The following is a 21405-nucleotide window of genomic DNA, read 5'->3' as shown; positions in this document are numbered from 1 at the left end:
TCATCCTCCTCCCCCTCCTCCCCCTCCTCCTCCTCCTCTTCATCCTCCTCTTCATCCTCCTCCTCCCCCTCCTCCTCTTCATCCTCCTCCTCCTCCTCCTCCTCCTCCTCTTCATCATCCTCCTCCCCCTCCCCCTCCTCCTCCTCCCTCCTCCTCCTCTTCATCCTCCTCCTCCTCCTCCTCTTCCTCCTCCTCCTCCTCCTCCTCCTCCTCCTCCTCCTCCCCTCCTCCTCTTCATCCTCCCCCTCCTCCTCTTCATCCTCCTCCTCCCCTCCTCCTCATCATCCTCCTCCTCATCCTCCTCCCCCTCCTCCTCTTCATCCTCCCCCTCCTCCTCTTCATCCTCCTCCTCCCCCTCCTCCTCTTCATCCTCCTCCTCCTCCTCCTCCTCCTCTTCATCCTCCTCCTCTTCCTCCTCCTCCTCCTCCTCCTCCCCCTCCTCCCCCTCCTCCTCCTCCTCTTCATCCTCCTCTTCATCCTCCTCCTCCCCCTCCTCCTCTTCATCCTCCTCCTCCTCCTCCCCCTCCTCCTCTTCATCATCCTCCTCCCCTCCCCCTCCTCCTCCCTCCTCCTCCTCTTCATCCTCCTCCTCCCCCTCCTCCTCTTCCTCCTCCCCCTCCTCCTCCTCCTCCTCCTCCTCCTCCCCCTCCTCCTCCTCTTCATCCTCCTCCCCCTCCCCCTCCTCCTCCTCCCTCCTCCTCCTCTTCATCCTCCTCCTCCTCCTCCTCTTCATCCTCCTCTTCATCCTCCTCCTCCCCCTCCTCCTCTTCATCCTCCTCCTCCTCCTCCCCCTCCTCCTCTTCATCATCCTCCTCCCCCTCCCCTCCTCCTCCTCCCTCCTCCTCCTCTTCATCCTCCTCCTCCCCTCCTCCTCTTCCTCCTCCCCCTCCTCCTCCTCCTCCTCCTCCTCCTCCCCTCCTCCTCCTCCTCCTCCTCCTCCCCTCCTCCTCTTCATCCTCCTCCCCCTCCCCCTCCTCCTCCTCCTCCTCCTCCTCTTCATCCTCCTCCTCCTCCTCCTCCTCCTCCTCCTCTTCATCCTCCTCCTCCTCCTCCTCCTCTTCATCATCCTCCTCCTCCTCCTCCTCCTCCCCCTCCTCCTCCTCCTCCTCCTCCTCCTCCTCCTCCTCCTCCTCCCCCTCCTCCTCTTCCTCCTCCTCCTCCTCCTCCTCCTCCTACTCCTCGCCCCCTGATGTGAGCTAAATTAGCTCTAAAGTTGCTCCTCTGGAACAGTCGTCCTGAACCTGCTGATGTCACACCGGCGTGGACGGGTTCAAAACGAGCTCAGACAGATTAAAACCAAACACTTCAACACAAAATTATCTGAACAAGGTGCAAACAGAACCACAAAACAGCCACAGACACACAACTTCTGTTAGGCAGCAGAGACACAAACAGCTTTAACGAAGCACAAAACAGCTGTGGACGGGAAAAGAAGTTGGAAAATGACTAAAAAGTTCAACAAAATGACTCCATAGAGACACAAAACTTTAGAGAAAATGACAACAAAGATATGCAAAAAGACTGAAAAGACACAAAATACCCCACAAGAAGCACAAAATGAGCACCGATTCAGACAAAAATAATCATAATCACGTGACTACAGACTACAGTTTTGATCTCACTGCTGCAGGAAAGCTGTGAGTGTTTAAGGGACTGATGAGGAGCAGGGAGGGATGCAGCGACTTTATTCTGCAGCGTTGTGTTTTTGCCCTTTACATTTATTTATGCTACTGCTAAGGAGCACAAAACAGACACAAAAATACACTAAAAAACCACGAAGAGACGGAAAACATACACAACATGACCACAAAATGAGCACAAAATGAGCACAAAATGAGCAGTAAATGAGCAGAAAGAGGCAAAACAAAATGCAGACACAAAACAACTACAGACACGCAACTTTTATTCATTTTAAAAATGAATCGCTTATTAATCGTCAACATGGCGGACTAAAATCTCTTAAAATTGTTTATTAAATGTCAGAGAAATATTACACTTCCATTCATGGGAAAGTATTTATCAGTGTCAGAAAAATGTTGGTGAAATATCAGAAAATGTTTTTTTTAAATGTGTGAAATCTTTATTTAAATATTTCTAAAATAGCAGAATTTTTTTGTCTAAAGGTTAACAAATTTTAATAAATTATCTTATATTTGTAATAAATATTTATTAATGAAATGTCATCAAAATGTTATGATAATTATGTTATATAGAAAGTCCTACAATATATAGAAATTGTGTGAAAAATGTTTGAAAAAAGTATTAAATAGTCTAAATAATTTAATAAAATGTGTTTAAAAAAGAAAAAAAATATGTGTAAAAAATCCTTATAAATAAAAAATGTGAAAATGTTTCAGAATTTTAATAAAATGTGTACAAAATAAAACAAAATCCAAAAATGTTACTAAAGAGAGTAAAATAAATCTATAAAATATTGATAGAAAGTCAGATTTTTTTTAAATAAATTTAGTAACACCACTGATTAAATGTCATTTAAAATTAGATTTATTAACTACAGAACAACAGCAGCTCGTCTAATTTCACATATTTGTAGCTGATTAGCTGCTAATTATTCTGAGAGCTGCATTTAAATGATGCTAACTTCAGTTCTGGAGAATAAACTGCTCGTTTCACACGTAAACTGAGTATAAATTGGTTTTGTCCTCTGATGTCTTCAGTTTTTGTTGGTTTACATTGAAAGAAATAATGGAGAAAAGCTGTGAAGCCTCCAGGATGTCCAGTTGTTGTGTTTCCTGTTTCTGTCTGTAAATATAAAAAGACTGTGGATGAGTAATTTTCCCTCCGTGACGCCTGCCAGGCTCGCTGCGTTCTCCTGAAGGGCAGCAGTGCTTCCAGAGCCGCATTAAGCTGCTTCTCTCCGTCCGGCTCTAATTGATTGCCGGTCGGTGTAATGAGGTGACAGCTTCCACCGGCGGACTCCGTCTCTCTCATTATCTTTACCTCCTTTTTAAGAGCCGCAGAAGAAGAAGAGGAGGGAGTGGAAGCGGGCCGAGCTAATGACGGAGCTCCACTTCATTATTTATTGTGTTTTAATACGTTTCCAACGGGCAGCTCTGCCTCTGCTCGCTGTCGTCCCCATCAGCAGACCTTTGGGGTTTGACGTTGTTCAGACGCCTGAAGGTTTATTTCTCTCTGAAAGCAGACTGTGTTCCTGTAGCTACCTGAACCATTCAGGTCAGGCCTTCATAAATAACACCTGAGCGGCATCCAATCAGAGAGCGTTAAACTGTGTGAACATGGAAGTGTAACGTCAAAGATTCACCACGACGTTTAATCTGACTTCTCTACTGAACCTCTGAGCAGCTCCAGCTTCAGAAAAGGCTTCAAAGAGACACAAAATGAGCATAAAGAGATGAAAAACGACCACAAGGACACACAAAATGACTCCAAATAGATGCAAAGAGACATAAAGAGACGGAAAAAACTCCTCAGAGCACAAATCACACTCAAAAAGACACAAAACAGCCTCAAATACACAATAAATGGCTGTGAAGACCCACAAAATGACTTCAGTGAGACACAACGTGACCATAAAGAGACACATTTTGATGTGATGTCCAAAGACATAAAACGGTCATTAGGAGATGAAAGACGACTGTAAAGATAAAAGATAAAGATAAAACAGAAAATGGCTTCAGAGACGCAGAATGAACTGAAAGAGACGCAAAATTCAACTGAAGCAAGACGTAAACTGACACAAAACAACTTCAGAAAGTCAACATGAATAAAAACAGGCTTCAAATGGACAGAAAATAACCCGTAAAAGATGCAAGAACAAGTGGAAGAGATGTAGAAGCAAAAAGACACAAAGTTACTTTAAGCAGAGAACATGACCTCAAATAGGCGTAAAATGACCTAAAAAGAACCGAAAGGACTTCAGAAAGACACAAAACAGCCTGAAAAACAAAGTAATGACTTCAGAGAGCCACTGAATGAGCTCAGTGAGACAGAAAATGGCAAAAGAGAAACATTCTGACCTCAGTGAAACGTCCAAAGATGCAAAATGACTTTACAGAGACACAAAACAACTTCAGAGGTGCAAAGCTGCTGCAAATAGAAACACATTGATTTAAGAAAGATGTGAAAATGTTCAAATGATTAAAAGTGGACAAAAAGGACTTCAAATGGATGTAAAACCAGAGAGACAGAAAGATGTAAAATGACTTCAAAAAGACACAAAACAACCTGAAAACACTTTAAAACACTTCAAAGACCCACAAAATGACTTCAGTCACAAAACGGCCATAAAGGGAAACATTTTGACACAAAAAAAGACGTCTGAAGACACAGAATGAATCCAAAAAGACGTCAAACTAAGTCAGAAACAGAACATGACCTTAGAGGTGAACAGTCATTGAAAAAGACACAAAACAACTTCAGGCACACAAAATGCTTTTGTAGACACTAAACAACATCAGAAGTGACTTTAAATCGAGAAAACTGACTTCAAATAGACGCAGAGCCGTTAAAGAAACAAACTGACCTCAGAAAGATGAAAACGACACAAAACAGCTTCAGATAGACGTAGAACGACGACAGAAATGTAACAAAACTTCAAAGAGAAACAAAATAACTGGTAAAAATGCTTTAAAGTCATTATTTTATTGAGCTGTATTTGAAGTAAAGCTGTGTTTAAATCCATGTACTCCAAGAAACAACCACAAATCTGCTTGATGTGCAACAAAACACAGATAACGGGTGTTCAAACCGATCAGCAGCTCCTCAGTGAGGATTCATTTACAGTTTAAAGAATCTTTATTTGATAGTTTTTATGAACATTAGCAGCTCACAGACGCTTTCATCCACTCTGATTTGACCAAATGTGGACAAATTCCAGCTAAAAACAAAATAAAAACACACAATGGGGTGTTTGTCAGGTCTGTTTTCAGTTTTTTAGAATGTGCTTCTTTGTCCGATTTGGGCCGAATCGTTCATAAAGGTGTTCATGAATAAATATTATGATGTAGAACGTGTGTGTGTGTGTGTGTGTGTGTGTGTGTGTGTGAGCCCCTGGTCTTGTCTCCAGCTGCGTTTTAATTCAATCCGTATTGATCCATATCAGCTCTCTGAAGGACTCGCTATCATGTGAATGGAGCTCCATATTATTCTGTTCACCGCCATAAAGGGCATTAGAGCCTCCAGAGCAGCAGATCAGCTTTCAGTCGATACGCACACACACACACACACACACACTCTGTCTCTGTAACGGTTCGCTTCACAAATTATCAGGAAGAAGCTGTGGTTTTTGTGACGCACACGACTTTAAAACATTCTCACTTATTCACTGGACACACTTTCTGTCTGCATTTATATAAATATATGTGTTTAAAATATATTAAAATGTCTTTACGCTGTGACAAAACTATCAAAAACCTAATTCTCCTCTAAAGATGATAAATATTCTCCAAAGATATCAAACCTCCCTGGATGGACTTTTAAACTAAACCTGTCACGTTCACATTTACCTCCTGTTGTCCTCATTTACAGGCACCAACAATTCTGTGTCCTTTTCTAAAAATAAATTAAAAATTTAGCAAAAAAATAAATAAATTCCCCAAATTTCAGAAAATTTTCAAAACCTTCAGGAAGAAAATTCCAATAATTCCTTAAAAGTTTCCCTTAAAAGTTTTATTTTAAAAAATCCCCCAAAATTGGCAAGAAAATTCTTGTAAATGTTTTCAAAAAAATGAGAAAAAATCTTCCTAAAAAATCCTAAAAATATCTAAAGTGATTCTATATTTATCAATAAAACTTCTATTTTCTGCAGCTCTTTAAGCTTCAGTCAATTCCAGCCGTTTTCAGTACAAAAAATCGCTAATATTCTATTTTAAATAAAAAATATGACAAAAAATACAGGGAATATTGGACGGGCATCACGAGGTGCATTTCCTCGAAAACGACCGATTCGTGGATTTCATACCGACTTCAGGACATGTTTTGGATAAAATAGTTTCCTGGCTTGTGTCATCTGGATGTAAAAGGTTGGATTATGGCCGTTTTTTGTGGAATATTTTCATCTGTGTGTAATAATAAACCCGGAAATGTGAGTCGCGCTGTGTGCGTTGAAGCCGTGTACAGAGAACGGATGGATGGAATATTTGTTTTTGTTGGACAAATGTGTTTTTCTCACCCGCTGTGGTAATCACATCTGAAAGTGGTTTATACCGGCGGATTCATGAGAATCTAAGCTTTCCATCGGTGTATAGTGTTTGTATAATCGTGTTTGCAGCCGTCAGACATTTAAGGAAATGTTTATGCAGATCTCAAAGTGTTCCGCGGGCAGAACACTGAAGCTTAACGGGTTAAGAACATTCACATCAAAATCAACCAAAATCCAGAGAAATTCACTGGATTCTGGTTGATTTTTATGTGAATGTTCTTCAGAAACATTTTTATTATTTCTATTTTTCCACCAAAAAATGTTCAAAAATTTCCCCAAAATGTTAAAATGTGACATCAGAAGTTTCACTGCGAGAACAGATGATTTTTTCTCCACATTTTCAAACTTTAAAACGGATCAATTTGAAGAATTAAGACTCTCAGGTCTTCATTTAATTTCATTTCTTTTAGTCCAATCACAGCTAAAAACACAAAACAAATCCTAAAACATTAAAACTTCAAACTGAGTGGTTTCATTAAAATCAGACATTCTGAGTGTTTTGGTAGAATTTAGTTTTGTTAGTTTTCTTGTTTGTTGTTTGTTTGTGTCTGAAGCAGCCACGGCTGTAGAACAGAAACAGGTTTTTATGTAAATACTTGATGATCTTATCTGTGTGAAGTTTTAAGGATGTCTGAAAACGTTTTCTCCACCACAGAGTCCAGTGTTTATCAGTCAGCTGTAGCTCACATGTGGCATGTTTGTGTCCACAAAAACATCATTTTATCAGTTTTAATGCCTGCAGTGTGTTTGTGTTTGCTTCTAAACCTCTGACTGAAATCATCTAAAGACCGTTTCTATGAACTGCATCGGCTTTCCTCTCATAATATTTGCAGTTAAAACATCAAATATTAGTAATTCCACCTTTATCTGGAGCCAAGGAGTCATTTAGCTGAAATGATTTTTAATGGAAGAACTCCATTCTGATCAGTTTAAGTGAAAAATCCTGAAAGCATCTTAAGCTCCATAAACAGAACATTTAGTTCCACAATATTTCATCCATCCTCTAATATTCTACTGATAGATTATGAAATATTTACCGGTTAATGATTGAAGGGATCCTTATTCATCACTGAAGTATTTTTGTTTCATGCAGATCAGTGATAAATGACTTTCTGTGACATTACAGCTTCTACTAGCTGTGATTATTACTGTCTGCTTATTTTACATGTTCCTACAGCACAGAAAACACAGTTTTGTGTGTTTTAACACATCATTTCCACCCGTCATGCTTTCATTTAGTTTGGGTTTAAAGTTGTTTCAAAGTTCCTTTAAATCGAGTTCCTGCTGGATTCTGAAGCCGCTTCAGGACAGAAATGAATGAATTCCTTTCATGTTAGCGTGAAGATCAGCGTTAATTAGCAGAAATCCAGAGTGAACGTAGCTGAGATGTTCTGGATGTTCATCCTCACTTTAACCCTGTGAGCCCTGCCGCTGGGACCAGCACTCATTCTGACGTATTTATGGTCTGTTCTGCCGTTTGTCCGAGTATTTCTGTTTGCTTTGCGTCAATAGAACTCTTTTATCCCAACTTTTAATAATATGTATTGACTTATGTCTGAACTACGACAATAAACTGTTTAAAAGTGCAATAAAGCTTTAAAGATTATTTTTCCCACATATATTTCAAAATACAGAAATAGCAAAGCCGTATGCCTAAAATAGTTAAAAAAAGAAAAAACTAGCACAGCATCCCGTTGGTCTGGGTTATATTTTGTTGTGTGCACTTTATTGTGTGTTTTTACAGAGCCGTCACTGCAATAAAATTACACAAATACAAACAAAAAGACAGGAAAAAACTCCCACAAAACAAAGAAAATGACGCAAACGTCACAAAATGCTCCCAAACATCATAGAATTACAGCATGACTGCAGAAATACATGAAAAATGACAGAAAAATAAAAAAAAGATTGACAGAGACATAAAACACACAAAGAAATGGGAAATAACAGGAAAATTGCATAAAATTGCAAAAAAAGAAACCAAATGACACGACAATGAGACAGAAAATTACACTAAAACACCACAAAAGGACAAAAACAACAGAACCTGACAGAATGATAATAAAAATATATAAAAACGTCTCTTAGATTTTGTAAACTGACCACAAAATAACACTGAAAAATATAAAATGACCAAGAAACTGCAAAATACACTAAAAGGCAAAAAACCCTAGCACAAACAGAGCCTAAAACCTGACTAAACAACACAAACACAACAAAAAAGTGACAACAAAAGCATTAGACAGACACAAAGAGACAGAAAAACACCACAAAGACACAAAGCGCTCAGAGAGCTGGTGAGACGTTTATCTGCACAGACAAAGATCTGCTTTAATCCATCAGACTGGGCCGTACAGGGTTAACCCCAGAAGAGCCGAGTATAGGAAACTACATGAATCCAATAAACAGATAGAATAAACCTAAGAGTATAAATAAAGCTGGTGCTGTGTTTCTGCAGCGTTCTAATCTGAATTTCTTTTGGAGGAAAGCGTAAAAAGACGGCCTGGCTGTGTGTTTTAAAGACATTATTACCGCCTTATTAAGGTGGAAATCGATGCCGACCTCACCGAGCCCCATTCAGACCCGCCCTCCTCCTCTCCCAGCATGCCTTGCTGCCGTGGCGGCGCTAGAAGAAGAAGAAGAAGAGGTTATCCCCTGGTTAATGTGACATGTCTGTCTGCGACCTTGCCGCTTGTTAACTGCCCGGATTATTATTGTGATAATGTGGCAATTAAAAAGGAGGCGCTCCATCAGAGGGAGGAGGCGCTGATGGTCCCGCTGATGGATGAGCGCAGATTACACGGCAGTGGGAAAGGCATTAAGGTGGCAATCCATTCTTACCCCCCCGCCGTCCTCCTCCGGAGCCGCCGGTTATTGCCCCCCGTCCCCATCGATATCCATTCCCAATCAATACCGCTCAGCTGCCCAACAAGCAGAGGAAACCGAAAAGGCTCCTAATGAGACGCCATAAGTCTGCCGCCGAGCGTCTTTATCGAGATCATTTCATGTGAGATAAAGAGGCGAGATGTGAGCGACACGTTGGTCCGTCGGCTTTTCTACCGCCGTCCACGAGTCCGTTAACACCGAACCGTTCAGCACCGAACAAGTTTATCCACCAGATGTTATGCAGAGCTCAGTGTAAAAGCATGCGCTGCACAATAATTAACTTCCTGAACAGCTTAACTGTAATGCTTTTAAACAGTGTTGTGTCATTTCCCCGGTGTTTGGGACTACTGACATAGTTTGTGTTAACCATAAAAAAGACACAAAAAACTGTCAATAATCATCAAGAAGATACATGAATATTTGCCATTATTTGGAAGTAAAATGATGGATATTTAGGACAGCCAAATGATTATTTTTAAAAAAAGTTTCAAGACAAATAATAATAATGCGTCTTATTTGTATAGTAACATATAATAAAAACTAGGTCTGGACCCGAATATCTGAATATTCATTCGCTACGGCGGTATCCGGATATTAATTTTGGTATCCGAATATTCGTTACCGGGCGGAAAGAATATTCAGCGTTACTGTCTTCCCTCCGCCTTCGGCCCACTTCAGCTCATCTCTGCTCCTCCATTCCTGTTTCTTACCACCACCGGGTTCCTGCAGACTCTGACGTCACGCTTCACTTCGTTGCATAAACACAAGACAAGATGCTGAAGACCTCCGCTGTTTGGGAATTCTTCAGTTTAACTGAAGACAAAACGAAGGCAAAATTTGGACCCAGGAGACCAGACGAACGGATCCGAATATTTGGGCCGTCTCCGCCCCCCGTCAGACGTTACGGGGCGGAACGAATATTCGGATATTCATCTTTAATAGGGCCCGAATATCCAGAGGTCAGAAACCAGTATTCAGTCCAGCCCTAATAAAAACTAAGACAGTCAAATAAAATAGAGCAGGTAGAAAAAAGCAAAACGACAGCAGTAAAATCACAGAAAATAAGGTTACTGACGTGTTAACAATAAAAAAATAAAATATCCCAAAACATTACAAATAACGTCAACGTCAGACTCGACCTTTTTACAAACGGTGACTAATTCTTTTACGTCTGACGTAATAACGTTGTTTTACAGTGTTCACATGAGCAAAAATGCTAATATTCTGCTACAGAGTGAAAACAAAATCAACTGATATTTTTTACAGATTTGCCCATTTTTGTTAACTTATTATAACATTATAATAATTTTTATTAAAATCCCAGAACAAATAAATTTACAAGTAAACCATAAAAGCATCTGATTGTGAGAAAAACTTTAATGTAAATCTTGTAAACTGTTTATCACACAGAGACCGTATGATAACTTCTGCTAGATTCAGTGAATATTTTTCACTTTTTAAAACATGATAAAATGTTTATTGTTGGTATTTTTCTTCCGTTTCTTTGTCCCGTTCAGCAGTTCATTTAGCGGCTTCGTGTCGGTGAATCTGTGCCGTCAGATGAGCGTCCTGTACGATCTGCTGGGTTTGCTTTAACCCGGTTGCTCTGAAACGCGCTCCTCGATGCTAATCTGCTTCGTCTTTTCTGCTTCTCTTCCAGATTCTTCCTGAAGTTCTTCCTCAAGTGCAATCAGAACTGTTTGAAAAATGCAGGAAACCCGCGAGACATGAGGAGGTTCCAGGTGAGTTTCAGGCAGACTGAAGGAAAAACGTCCCTATGTAAGGTCAGAACGGCCTTCAGGAGGTTAGCTAGCCTCTATTCTGATGTGACCACGCAGACTAGTCGTCTCAGGATTGGTCTGATCTAAATCTGACCTTCTCCCAACTACAACATAAACCCAAAGATCAGAGAGAATCCTCAGAACTGACTTTCCAACAGGACAGTCGATGTGAAACCAAACGTGGTGTGTTTGTGCTACAGGTGGTGGTTTCCACTACGGTCAACGTGGACGGTCACGTGTTGGCGGTTTCAGACAACATGTTCGTCCACAACAACTCCAAACATGGCCGCCGCGCCCGACGCCTGGACCCCTCTGAAGGTAAGACGTCGCTCAGAGACGCCGGAATAATCAGAATAACTTCTGCTTGACCGCCTCTGATTGGCCTGAAAATGTGATGGCATGAACTGTTGATATTTATAAAGATGACTGTGGAAAAAAACAACACAGAAAGGAAAGAGAAAACGACAAAAACGAGAAGGAAAATGACAAAAACACGAGATAAACGACAAAAATCTGACAAAAACCAACAAAAAAAGACAAAATATTACAAAAATAGGACACAGAATGACAAAAGAATAATCAGCAATAGTAGTTTATGATCAGAAGGACTTGTGATGGTCTAGAAATGATTTACTTTGAATGTTATTTTCATTTAGCTTTCATAGCTGATTGAGCAGAGAGCACAAGTCGTATCACAAAACAAAATGTCAGCAGAAGAGTTCTGGAGTTTCAAAGTTGATGTACGAATATAAAAAAGAAAACAACATTTGAATGCAGGAATATAATGTCAGCTTCAGTCAGGCTCCATGCATTGCTCATAAACGAGACACAAAACTGTCTGAATGAGACAGAAAGCAACAAAAATGAGACACAAAACTGTCCGAATAAGACAGAAAGCAACAAAAATGAGACACAAAACTGTGCAAATGAGACAAAGCAACAAAAATGAGACACAAAACTGTCCGAATAAGACAGAAAGCAACAAAAATGAGACACAAAACTGTGCAAATGAGACAGAAAGCAACAAAAAGGAGACACAAAATTAGAAAAACAAGATGCAAAACAACTGACACAAGAAAAATGAGACGTGAAATTTGAAAAATGAGGTAAAAACAACAGAAATGGCACAAACCCTTTCAGCTTGTAGAGTCTGTAGATGTAAATATTTAAATATTTGAGGGACATAAACGTGTCCGTAATACCATGAACATGTCCAAATTTACCACATTTCCCCCAAAATATCTCCAGATTCGTCCATACTGACTCAGAATTTTTCTAAAATGACTAGAAATTGACTGAAGTATGAAGGAAGAAGTCACCAAAACGACTCAAATTTAGTCTGATGACTCTGAAATCTGTTGAAAACTATTTTAAAATGTCTGAAGTGTTCTAAAATGATTTATTTATTCAGAGTAGAGAGGAAAAGTCTGGAGATAAATGTCTGTAGTAGATGGAGACACTACTTCTTCCAGCGTTGTGGGTAATTACTGTGGTATAAATTAAGAAGAACGTGGCTCTAACTGTGTCATTGGACGTTTCTGTTTCCTCCTTCGTGGTTCTTCTGTTTCCATTGACTTCATGTTTCAGTAAAAATCCGCCCGTTGGGTAAAAACTCTGCTCCGGTTTCATGTTTAACAGCAGACAAAGGGAAAGTGAAGTGAAACCAGAAACATGTTGGATGTTCTGTTCTGTTCTGGGGACGGCGGCGAACAAACGCTCCGTTCTTCCAGAGACCAAATAAAACTATCGTCCTGCGTATAAACTTCACACGGTGAAACTCAGCGGCAACATTTCCTCTGAAGCTGTAAACTTTAGCGCCGCTCAGCCCCGTCAGCCGCTAATAAAAGCCTGACGTCAGCGCCCCGCTCCATTCCAAACACCTGGAGCGCCAGGAGGGCGGAGCTTAGCCTCCCAGTAGCTGGTTTCACAGACAGAACCAGAGAAGATGTGCACCACCCGTCTGGCACGCGTAAGAGAGTAAAACAAACACACATATTTAGCCAGTCTGAGCCAGGCGGGTGGGGTTTATGGCTCCAGTTACCACCAGGTAAAACCAAACAGACTCCCACAAACAAACTGCCACCAACCAAACCTCCTCATCCTGTTTGGCAAACTCCACCCGCCTGGCACCTCCAGGACAATAAAACAAACTTTAACTGTCCGACACCGTTTAACACGTTCCCTCTTGTCCGCTGAACCTCCACTCTGCCGTTTCCCTCAACTCCGTTAAATGTTTGACGTCTTTCCAGAAGAGATGCTGTAACCGCTTCGCTTGTTTTAACCTACTTTGGATGCCAGGCGGGTGGGGCTTAGCCTGTCGAGGGCGTTAGGAAGTATCAGGTGACCAAGTGTGCCACAGAAAAGTCGAGTCGACTGGCTTTCATAAACGTCTGTCCTCGTGGCGTTCTTCATTTACTGCCGGCGAGGTAAAATCCACCCCTCTGGGATGAACAGGGGGATAAAACAAACTCCTAAAATAATTGGCCACCAGTAAGGCATCAAAAGTGCTTCCAAACCACATCGCTCTGAAGTTCCCTCAACTTGTTTTAAAGTTTTGAGGATTTTCCAGCCGTGATGGTTCACTTGTTTTAGCCGACTTTGAACACCAGATGGGTGGAGCTTAAGACATCAAGACTCTCGATAAAAACTCAGAAGCAAAGAAACACAAAACAGGGACGTGTGGTGGAGTAAAATAAACTCCTTAAACATTAACAGACTTCAGAAACCCGTAGTGTTCGCCCTCTTTCACCCCTCAGACGGCTCCTTCTGCAACTTCATTTGACTTGTTTTTAAGTGTTTCCAGGAGAATCGGAGTTCGTGGTTCATTTGTTTCAACCTCCTCGGAATGCCAGACGGGTGGGACTTACTAGATCAGATTACCTGATAAAAACTCGGCAGCGAAAAGTGAAAAAGTACAAAAAAATGTGTTTTTATTCACTTTTGCCTGACTTCTCACTGAGCCCATTTAGCCAAACTCCACCCTTCTGGGACGTCCAGTAGAGTAAAACAAACCCTTCATCAATTTGCCACCAGTGACACACCAGAAATACTCCCAAACCACATCGCTTTACTCTGAAGTTTCCTTCAACTTGTTTGGAAGTTTGATGCTTTTCCAGGGGAGATGGTTCACTTGTTTTAGTTTACTTGGAACACCAGCCGGGTGGAGTTTAGCGTATTTGGGATCCTAATTGAACCTCAACCACGAAAAGTACAAAAATTGCTTTCACTTCCGTAAACATTAATTTGGCCTTCAGACACTTTCTGTTTAGTCATTTTAACCAAACTCCACCCTACTGGGACGTCCAGTAGAGTACAACAAATCTTTCATCAATTAACCACCAGTCAGACTTCAGAAATACTCCCAAACCACATCGCTCTGAAGTTTCCTTCAACTTGTTTTAAAGTTTGATGTTTTTTCAGGGGAGATGGTTCACTTGTTTCAACCTATTTGGAACACCAGACGGGTGGAGTTTAGCGTATTTGGGCTCCTGATAAAATCTGAGCCGCAAGAAGTACAGAAAAAGTGATGTTCACTTTTGTGCTTGAACTTCAGACACTTATGGCTTGGTCTTTTTAGCCAAACTCCACCCCTCTGGGACGTACAACAGAGTGAAACAAACTCCTACACCATCTAAACCACTCCAACACCACATCCCTCTGAAGTTTCTTCAACTTGTTTGAAAGTTTGATGCTTTTCCAGGGGAGATGGTTAATTTGTTTTAGTCTAGTTGGAACACCAGCCAGGTGGAGTTTAACGTATTTGGGCTCCTGATAAAATCTTAGCAGTGAAAAAAAAATGCAAAAAAAACCCCACAATTGCGACTTTCACTTCTGTATACATTTGTCTGACCTTCAGAATCTTGTTTTCTCGGTTTATCTCCAGCCCTCTGAGACGTAGAGCAGAGTGAAACAAACTGCTATAACATCAAAAGAGCTCCAGCACCACATCGCTTGATGTTTCCTTCAACTTGGTTTGACGTTCGAGGCTTTTCCAGAGGAGATGGTGTTATTGTTTCGCTTGTTTAAACCTACTTGGGACACCAGACGGGTGGAGTTAACCATACTCGGGGACCTGATGAATATTAGCTGCAAAAAAAGCACCAAAAATAAATAATTTGTGAATTTAACCTGTGTATGGTTTTGTCTGAACTTCAAAAATTTGTCATTTTAGTTTAACTCCACCCCTGTGGGATGTGCTGTAGAGTAAAACAAACTTCTACCACATCAAAAGATCACAGCTCTGAAGTTTCCTTCAACTTGTTTTAAAGTTCAAGGCTTTTTCAGGAGAGACGGCGTTATCGTTTCATTTCAGAAACTTATCATGTCTGTTTAACTCCACCCCTGTGGGACGTGCAGTCGAGTAAAACAAAGCCCTGAACCAGTTAGCCACTAGTCAGACTTGGTGTTCTCTATGCTTCTCTCCCCAGACGACTCACTCTGCAGTTTTCCTTCCACTTGTTCTAAAGTTGGAGGTTTTCTTTCCGGGTGCTGCTGATGTCATCGTCTCGCTTGGTTTAACCTACTTGCGGCACCAGACGGGTGGTGTTTATCACTCCAGATAAGGCGGTGGATCAAAGACAAAGCCATCCTCCTGCGCTCGTCCAAACTTTCTGTCCTGTGCGACAAAACAAGCCCCACCTGCCTGGCATCCCAGATGTAAAACAAACGCTACCTGACACTAATCTGTCAGATGTTCGGTGAAGGAAACTTTTATCAAATCGGGTGGAGCCGGGAGGTACGGCGTCCTGGAGGGGCCAGGGGGGCCCGGTGTTCAGCCGGGGCCTTTCATCTTTGTTTTCAGAGGCGATAAAGAGCCTCAACATCTGCTCCCGTCTTTGTCGGCGGCCCTCGGTGATAAAACTTTCCGCCGCCTGCTCCTCGTCTTTGTGCTGCACTCATTTGATCGGAGGGTCTCCAGCCGCCGTCGGCCCGTTTGTTTACCGCTGCCACAAAAGGAGGAAATTAATAAGGAAGCGACAATCGGCCGGTCGACCCTCGGCAGCAGCTGCAGGGTTCAGGGAGTCGCTTTCATCTGGAAACTCTGCAGAACGTCTCTTCAGATATCGGCTCAGAGTTTCTGCTCACGTTCAGCCGGACCACCGACACCTCCTGTTTCTGCAGAACGATCCGTGGAGACGAGGCCGCTTAAAGAAATGTCTGAATTCATTTCCTGGATTTAACCTTCATCACGTTTTTAGCCGCTGTGGTTGATTTTTCTTTACAACATGAAGTCAATGGAGACAGAGCAGCCATGAACAGGGAGGTGTCGTCTGCGTAGAATGACAGTTAGAATCACTTGTTTTATTTACAATAATTACCTGGAATCAGTACTTTTTAAACAACACGACAAAAGCTGCTTTGTCTCATTTTTGTTGTTTCATTTTTTTGTTGTCCTGTCTTGATCTCGTTTTGTTGCTATTTTTTTCTTCATTTTTTTGTAGTTTTTGTTGCCTTGTCTTATTTTTATGCTGCTCTGTTTTGTTTTTTGCTGTTTTCTCATTTTTGTCTGTTCTGTCCCCTTTTTTGTTGTTTTGTCTCATTTTTGTCTTTTTTTGTTGTGTTGTCTGTTTTTTTTGCCTGTTTTGTCTTTTTTGTTGTTGTTTTTCTCATTTTTTGTTGCCTTGTCTTGTTTTCTTTTGCTGTTTTGTCTTGTTTTTTTGTTACATATTATTTAAAACAGCTGATGCATTTTAAAACAGGGCAGCATCTACAATACTAGTATTTTAACTGATTAGTTCAGTTTGAGTTACAGTAAAACTATTATCGGCATTGCTTTAAAACATGTCAACAGAATTTTGTTTGCAGCTTTATTATTGTTCCATGTGATCATCAGGTTAGTTTGACTATTAAAATCATCACATTTATCTCCAAAGTCACATTTAATAACTAATGGCAACAGAACTATCTGTCCTTAAGGAGAAAAATAAGATTCAATCATCCTGAAAGAACATTTTCTTGCATTTTCTGTTGTAGTTTGGTCAGAATCTGGATGTCTCAGTCCTCCACACAGTTTCTCGCTGCTGCAATAAGGAATAAATAGCAATTAAAAGGAGATGTTTAAGTGTGTATAATGGTTTTCTAAAGCCACTCTCCTGCTTTTTCCACGAGCTGCCAGTAACTCACAGTGGAAGGTCATTACTCCTCTAGTAGTGGAGAAAATTGTAAGCGGGATGTTTAATAGTCTCTGAACACGGCTTTATAGATCAGATCACATAGTAAACAAAAGGAAACTCAGCGCTCTGACTGGAATATCAGATCGTCCTCCCAATAAAACGGCTCTCGGTCCGGGAAAAGGCAGTAAAGCCTCGTCGCAGCTCGGAGTCCGACTGTCCGGACACCAGTCTAGTCATCACGGAGATGCTGTTTATGTGGAGCCCCTTATTGATCCCCGCGGCCCTGGAAAAACCAATCATTTTGCATGTATTATTAGTGAATTACAGGCTGCTGGTGGACAGGAATCTGACTGAACGCTCTCTGTGGACGTCAGAAATGTAAAGGTTGTGTTAAAGATCTCTTGTTCTGAGCAGCTTTGTTCTTGAAGAAAAAGAGAAAACAAAAGATCAATGGTCCATTTCTTCAGCAGAATGGATGTTTCCTAAGAACATGACTACTTCAGACAGAAAGATCATCTATTTTGCTAACTATGTGCTAAAATGGGGCATTTATGCAGTAAGAAATAAAACTAATGCAGTGTGGATATAAAAATATGTAGATATTTACTGTTAGCTAAAAGTTATTTACCATGTAAGTTCATTGTTAGCTAACCTGGACCTAATCCAAGTTGTTTTAATTGTGAACTTTACCAGTTAGCTTATGTTTTAAGCTATGTTTTAGCTGAACAAAGCTTTGTTAGCTAACTGTTGGTGCTGCTAAACGGGCCCATTATTTAATTTTACCGGCATATGTTTGAGTTTCTAAACCAAATTGCTGTAATTGACGCATTAGCTCCCCTAAACCAAACTGTTTAAACTCTTTTTATTTACTGCTTTAAGTGTTATTAAAAGTCAACCAGTTTATTTAACAGCTCAACTGTGCTGCTATCTATTTGGCTAAGTGCTAATTTCTCCATTAGCTAACGTATAACAAAGTATTTTAGCTCTCAAATTGAACTATTAGCTAATATCAACACATGTGAGATGCTAAAGTGAATCATTTGCTATCATGAACAAAGCTCTGTTAGCTAATCCTGGAACAGTTTACGTGTGAGATGCTAACCCAAACTGCACTAAGTGAAATAATGCTTGGTACCAATCACTTTTAAACTTCAAATTATACCATTAGCAGCTTTAAATCAGATCATTTTAGCTCTTAATCTAAGCCTAATTGTTTAAATTGTTAGCTAATTTTTAAGCCAAGTATTTTGACTGAGTACCTTTAAAGTTATATAATTTCTACTGAGAAACTGGACTATTAGCTAACTAGCTAGCTGTTTACTGCATGGAAAAAACCCTGTTAGCTAATCCGAAAGAGTTTGAACCATTTAGCTATTAAACAAAACCGTTAGCTGCCTTTAACCAGAAAGATCTGAAACTGAACAGCTAGCTAAACCTGACTTGTTTAAAGTTTGTGGTTGGCTTTTTTAAGTGCTCTCAGGTCTCAGCCAGAAATAAATGCTAACCTGGATGTTTACTAACAAAATTTTAGTTTGAGCTGCTGAACTGTATCAAAAAAAATGTAGTTCACATCTTTTCTTAACTGTAAGCTAGTTTCAAAAGAACATTTTGGCATTTTAAATCACTGCTTGCTGACCTGAGACTGCTTTAGCTATTAGCTAAACATAGCAGATCTGTTTGAACTGGTAATCTTAAGTAATTTTTTTGCTGCTGACATTTAAACAAATTAGTTGAGGTTACTAGCTAGCATCCAGTTTAGCATGTTCAGTTTAAAGGTTAATTAAACTAGGAACAAACAGATTTAGCTTTCAAATTGAAATGTTAGCTAATGTCAACCGCTAAACTAAACCATTGACAAACATAATGGAAGGTCAGACTGTTAAGACTGCTGTTAGCATCTGTTCTGAACTGTACTTTAGTTTCAAACAAACACTTTGAGCTTGTGAAATTATTGCTTGTTTACCTCTTTTATTTTTGCTAAACTATTAGCTATACTTAGTAGAGCTGTTTGAACAGGTCTGAAATAAAGTATTTGCTGCTAGCATCTACCATTAGCGATTTAGGTTGTAAAGCAAGTCGTCTGCCAATTGAAACTGTGCTATTAGCTTCAAACTTCATTTCTGAGTATTGATTTAAGACCAAATATTATCAAGTGAAGCTAATATTAGCAAAGCTAACTCCGTTACCTCAGTCAGACCTGCAGTGGCTGCTAACATCATGTCTACCCTTCTGTGAAATGTTCTTTTTCTGACCGTATCGCTCGTGTCGCTGTATAATCTTTTTCTAACCGTATTGCTCGTGTCGCTGTATAATCTTTTTCTAACCGTATTGCTCATGTCGCTGTGTTTCCGAAGCAGCCACGCCCTGCATCAAAGCCATCAGTCCGAGCGAGGGCTGGACCACCGGCGGCGCCACCGTCATCCTCATCGGAGACAACTTCTTCGACGGCCTACAGGTCGTGTTCGGCACCATGCTGGTGTGGAGCGAGGTGAGGCTACCTGCTGTTCTGCTTTAATTGTCCTGTCTAAATAACTCTCAAAGGGCTCCTGTTTTTCTGGATTTAGCTCCTTTAGAAAGGTCTTGAAATTCATTCACAGACATCTTTTTGTGTTACTTTGTGTCTCTTTCTGGTTATTTGTAGCTTCTATGTTGTTATTTTACATGTCTTTTTGTTCATATTGCATCATTTTGTGTTATTTTGTGTCTTTCTATGGACATTTTGAGGACTTCTTTGGTGATTTTGTGTCCCCTTTTGGTCATGTGGTGGCTCTTTGTACCAGTTTTATGACTTTTTGTGTAATTTTGGTCTCTGTTGCCATTTTTAGCTTCTGTGTTGTTATTTTCATTGCATTATTTGCTGTCTTTTTGTGCTCATTTTGAGTGTATTTGTGGAGATTTTGTGTCCATTCTTGGTCATTTAATGCCTCTTTGTCCCAGTTTTATGGCTTTTTGTTTTGTTTTTTGTCATTTTTAGCATCTGTGTTGTCATTTCCCATCTGTTTTTGTTGATATTGCATCATTTGGCTTCATTATGTGGTGGTTTTGGAGCGTTTTGTGCTTTTCTATGGCTGTTTTTACTGTCTGTGTTGTTATTTTTCAGCTCTTTATGCACATTTGGAATCGTCCCGTGTTGATTTTGAAATATGTTTCTGTGGCCGTTGTGCGTCTTTTTGTTGTCGTATTGTGATAATTTGTTTTTTTTTATCTCCTATTGTTTTATGTCACTTTCGTGTTTTTTGTTTCTTTGTGGCCATTTTTTGTGTCTGTTTTGTTGTTTTTTGTCTCTTTATAGATGTTTTGCATCTACCTGTGGTTGTTTTGTGTGTATTTTTTTGTCTAGCTGCAGTTGTTTTTAATTATTCTGTCTTTCTGTGGTATTTTATGTGTATTTTGTGTACCTTCTTGAGGTACCAGTTTTATACCTCTTACTGTTACTCTTATTGTTTTGTTGCTTTTTTTGCATCCATGTTTTAGTTTCCGATGTCTTTGGTCGTCATTTTGCATTTGTCTTTGGTTATTTTTCGTCTTTTTGTCAGTATTTATACCCCATTTTGGTCTTTTTGTGCCTCTTTGTGTTTGTTTTATGTCTCATTATGTTATTTTATGTCTTTCTGTAGTCATTTTTGTGGTGATTTTGCGTCCCTTCTTGGTCATTTGGTGTCTCTTTATGGTCGTTTTGCATCCCTTTGTGTCTCTGGATCAGTTTTGTTTGTTCGAGTCGCCTTTTAACTGAACTCTGTGACATTTAAAGAAGAGCTATGACCAGTTTGTGTGTTTTTAAGCTACTTTTAGACAAACCTGCAGCCAGACTGTGATTGAACGTCCCTAACTGGATTTTTTTAACTGAAAGTTTCGCTGTTTGTTTTCTATCTTTTGGTTGAAAAAGAGTTTAGAATCTCACAGTTTCTGTCAGAGCTCCATGAAATCCTCCTTTCATTTATACAAATACAAGCGAGAACAGCTGCAGGAGCACGAACACGCCGTCCTCCGTCTTCCTCGCTAACTGGCAGCCACAAACACCTGCATCTGCTGCAGAAACTCCAACATGCAGGTTGTGAGGAGCTGCAGACGGAGCCATGAAATATTGAAGCAGGTCCAGGAGAGCAGAACACCTGGAGGAAGACGAGCCTCCGTCGCTCCTCGCTTTGATCGTCGGGCAGTGAGCAGACGGACTGCAAAGCCCAGAATCCCTCTGAACGCTGTGACCCACATCCAGAGCTCCTGAGCCGTTCTAGATTCAAACCCGATAGAACTGAACAGATGTGATGTAAAAGCTCACAATAAATCATGCTGAAGTAAACGTGTTGAAACAAGCTGGAGGAGCAGTTAAAGATGCTTCAAATGTTTGCTTATTTTCCACTAATTTATCGGTTTATTTGCTTTTAAAATGAGCGAGAACGTGATGAAGAACTGTTAGTGGAGGAACGACGTGATAATCTGATTG

The 21405-nt window shown here is 40.4% G+C and overlaps 1 protein-coding gene across 3 annotated transcripts in view; it reads left to right on the top strand.

Annotated features, from left to right (window-relative positions):
• The window catches only part of LOC110965896 (transcription factor COE3-like), a 187358-nt gene that overhangs the window by 120584 nt on the left and 45369 nt on the right, over nucleotides 1-21405 (top strand). For 2 of the 3 annotated variants that reach the window (XM_051954579.1, XM_051954578.1), the window contains 3 exons: nucleotides 10728-10809; nucleotides 11049-11166; nucleotides 19316-19449. In XM_051954579.1, the coding sequence (XP_051810539.1) occupies nucleotides 10728-10809; nucleotides 11049-11166; nucleotides 19316-19449 (334 nt within the window). The remainder of the gene's footprint in view (nucleotides 1-10727; nucleotides 10810-11048; nucleotides 11167-19315; nucleotides 19450-21405) is intronic. The other variant, XM_051954580.1, reaches the window with a different exon arrangement.

Source organism: Acanthochromis polyacanthus, chromosome 10 (assembly GCF_021347895.1).
Source record: "Acanthochromis polyacanthus isolate Apoly-LR-REF ecotype Palm Island chromosome 10, KAUST_Apoly_ChrSc, whole genome shotgun sequence".
NCBI lineage: Eukaryota > Metazoa > Chordata > Actinopteri > Pomacentridae > Acanthochromis > Acanthochromis polyacanthus.
The sequence above is the reverse complement of the archived record's forward strand: the minus strand, read 5'-3'. Positions and strand labels throughout refer to the sequence as shown.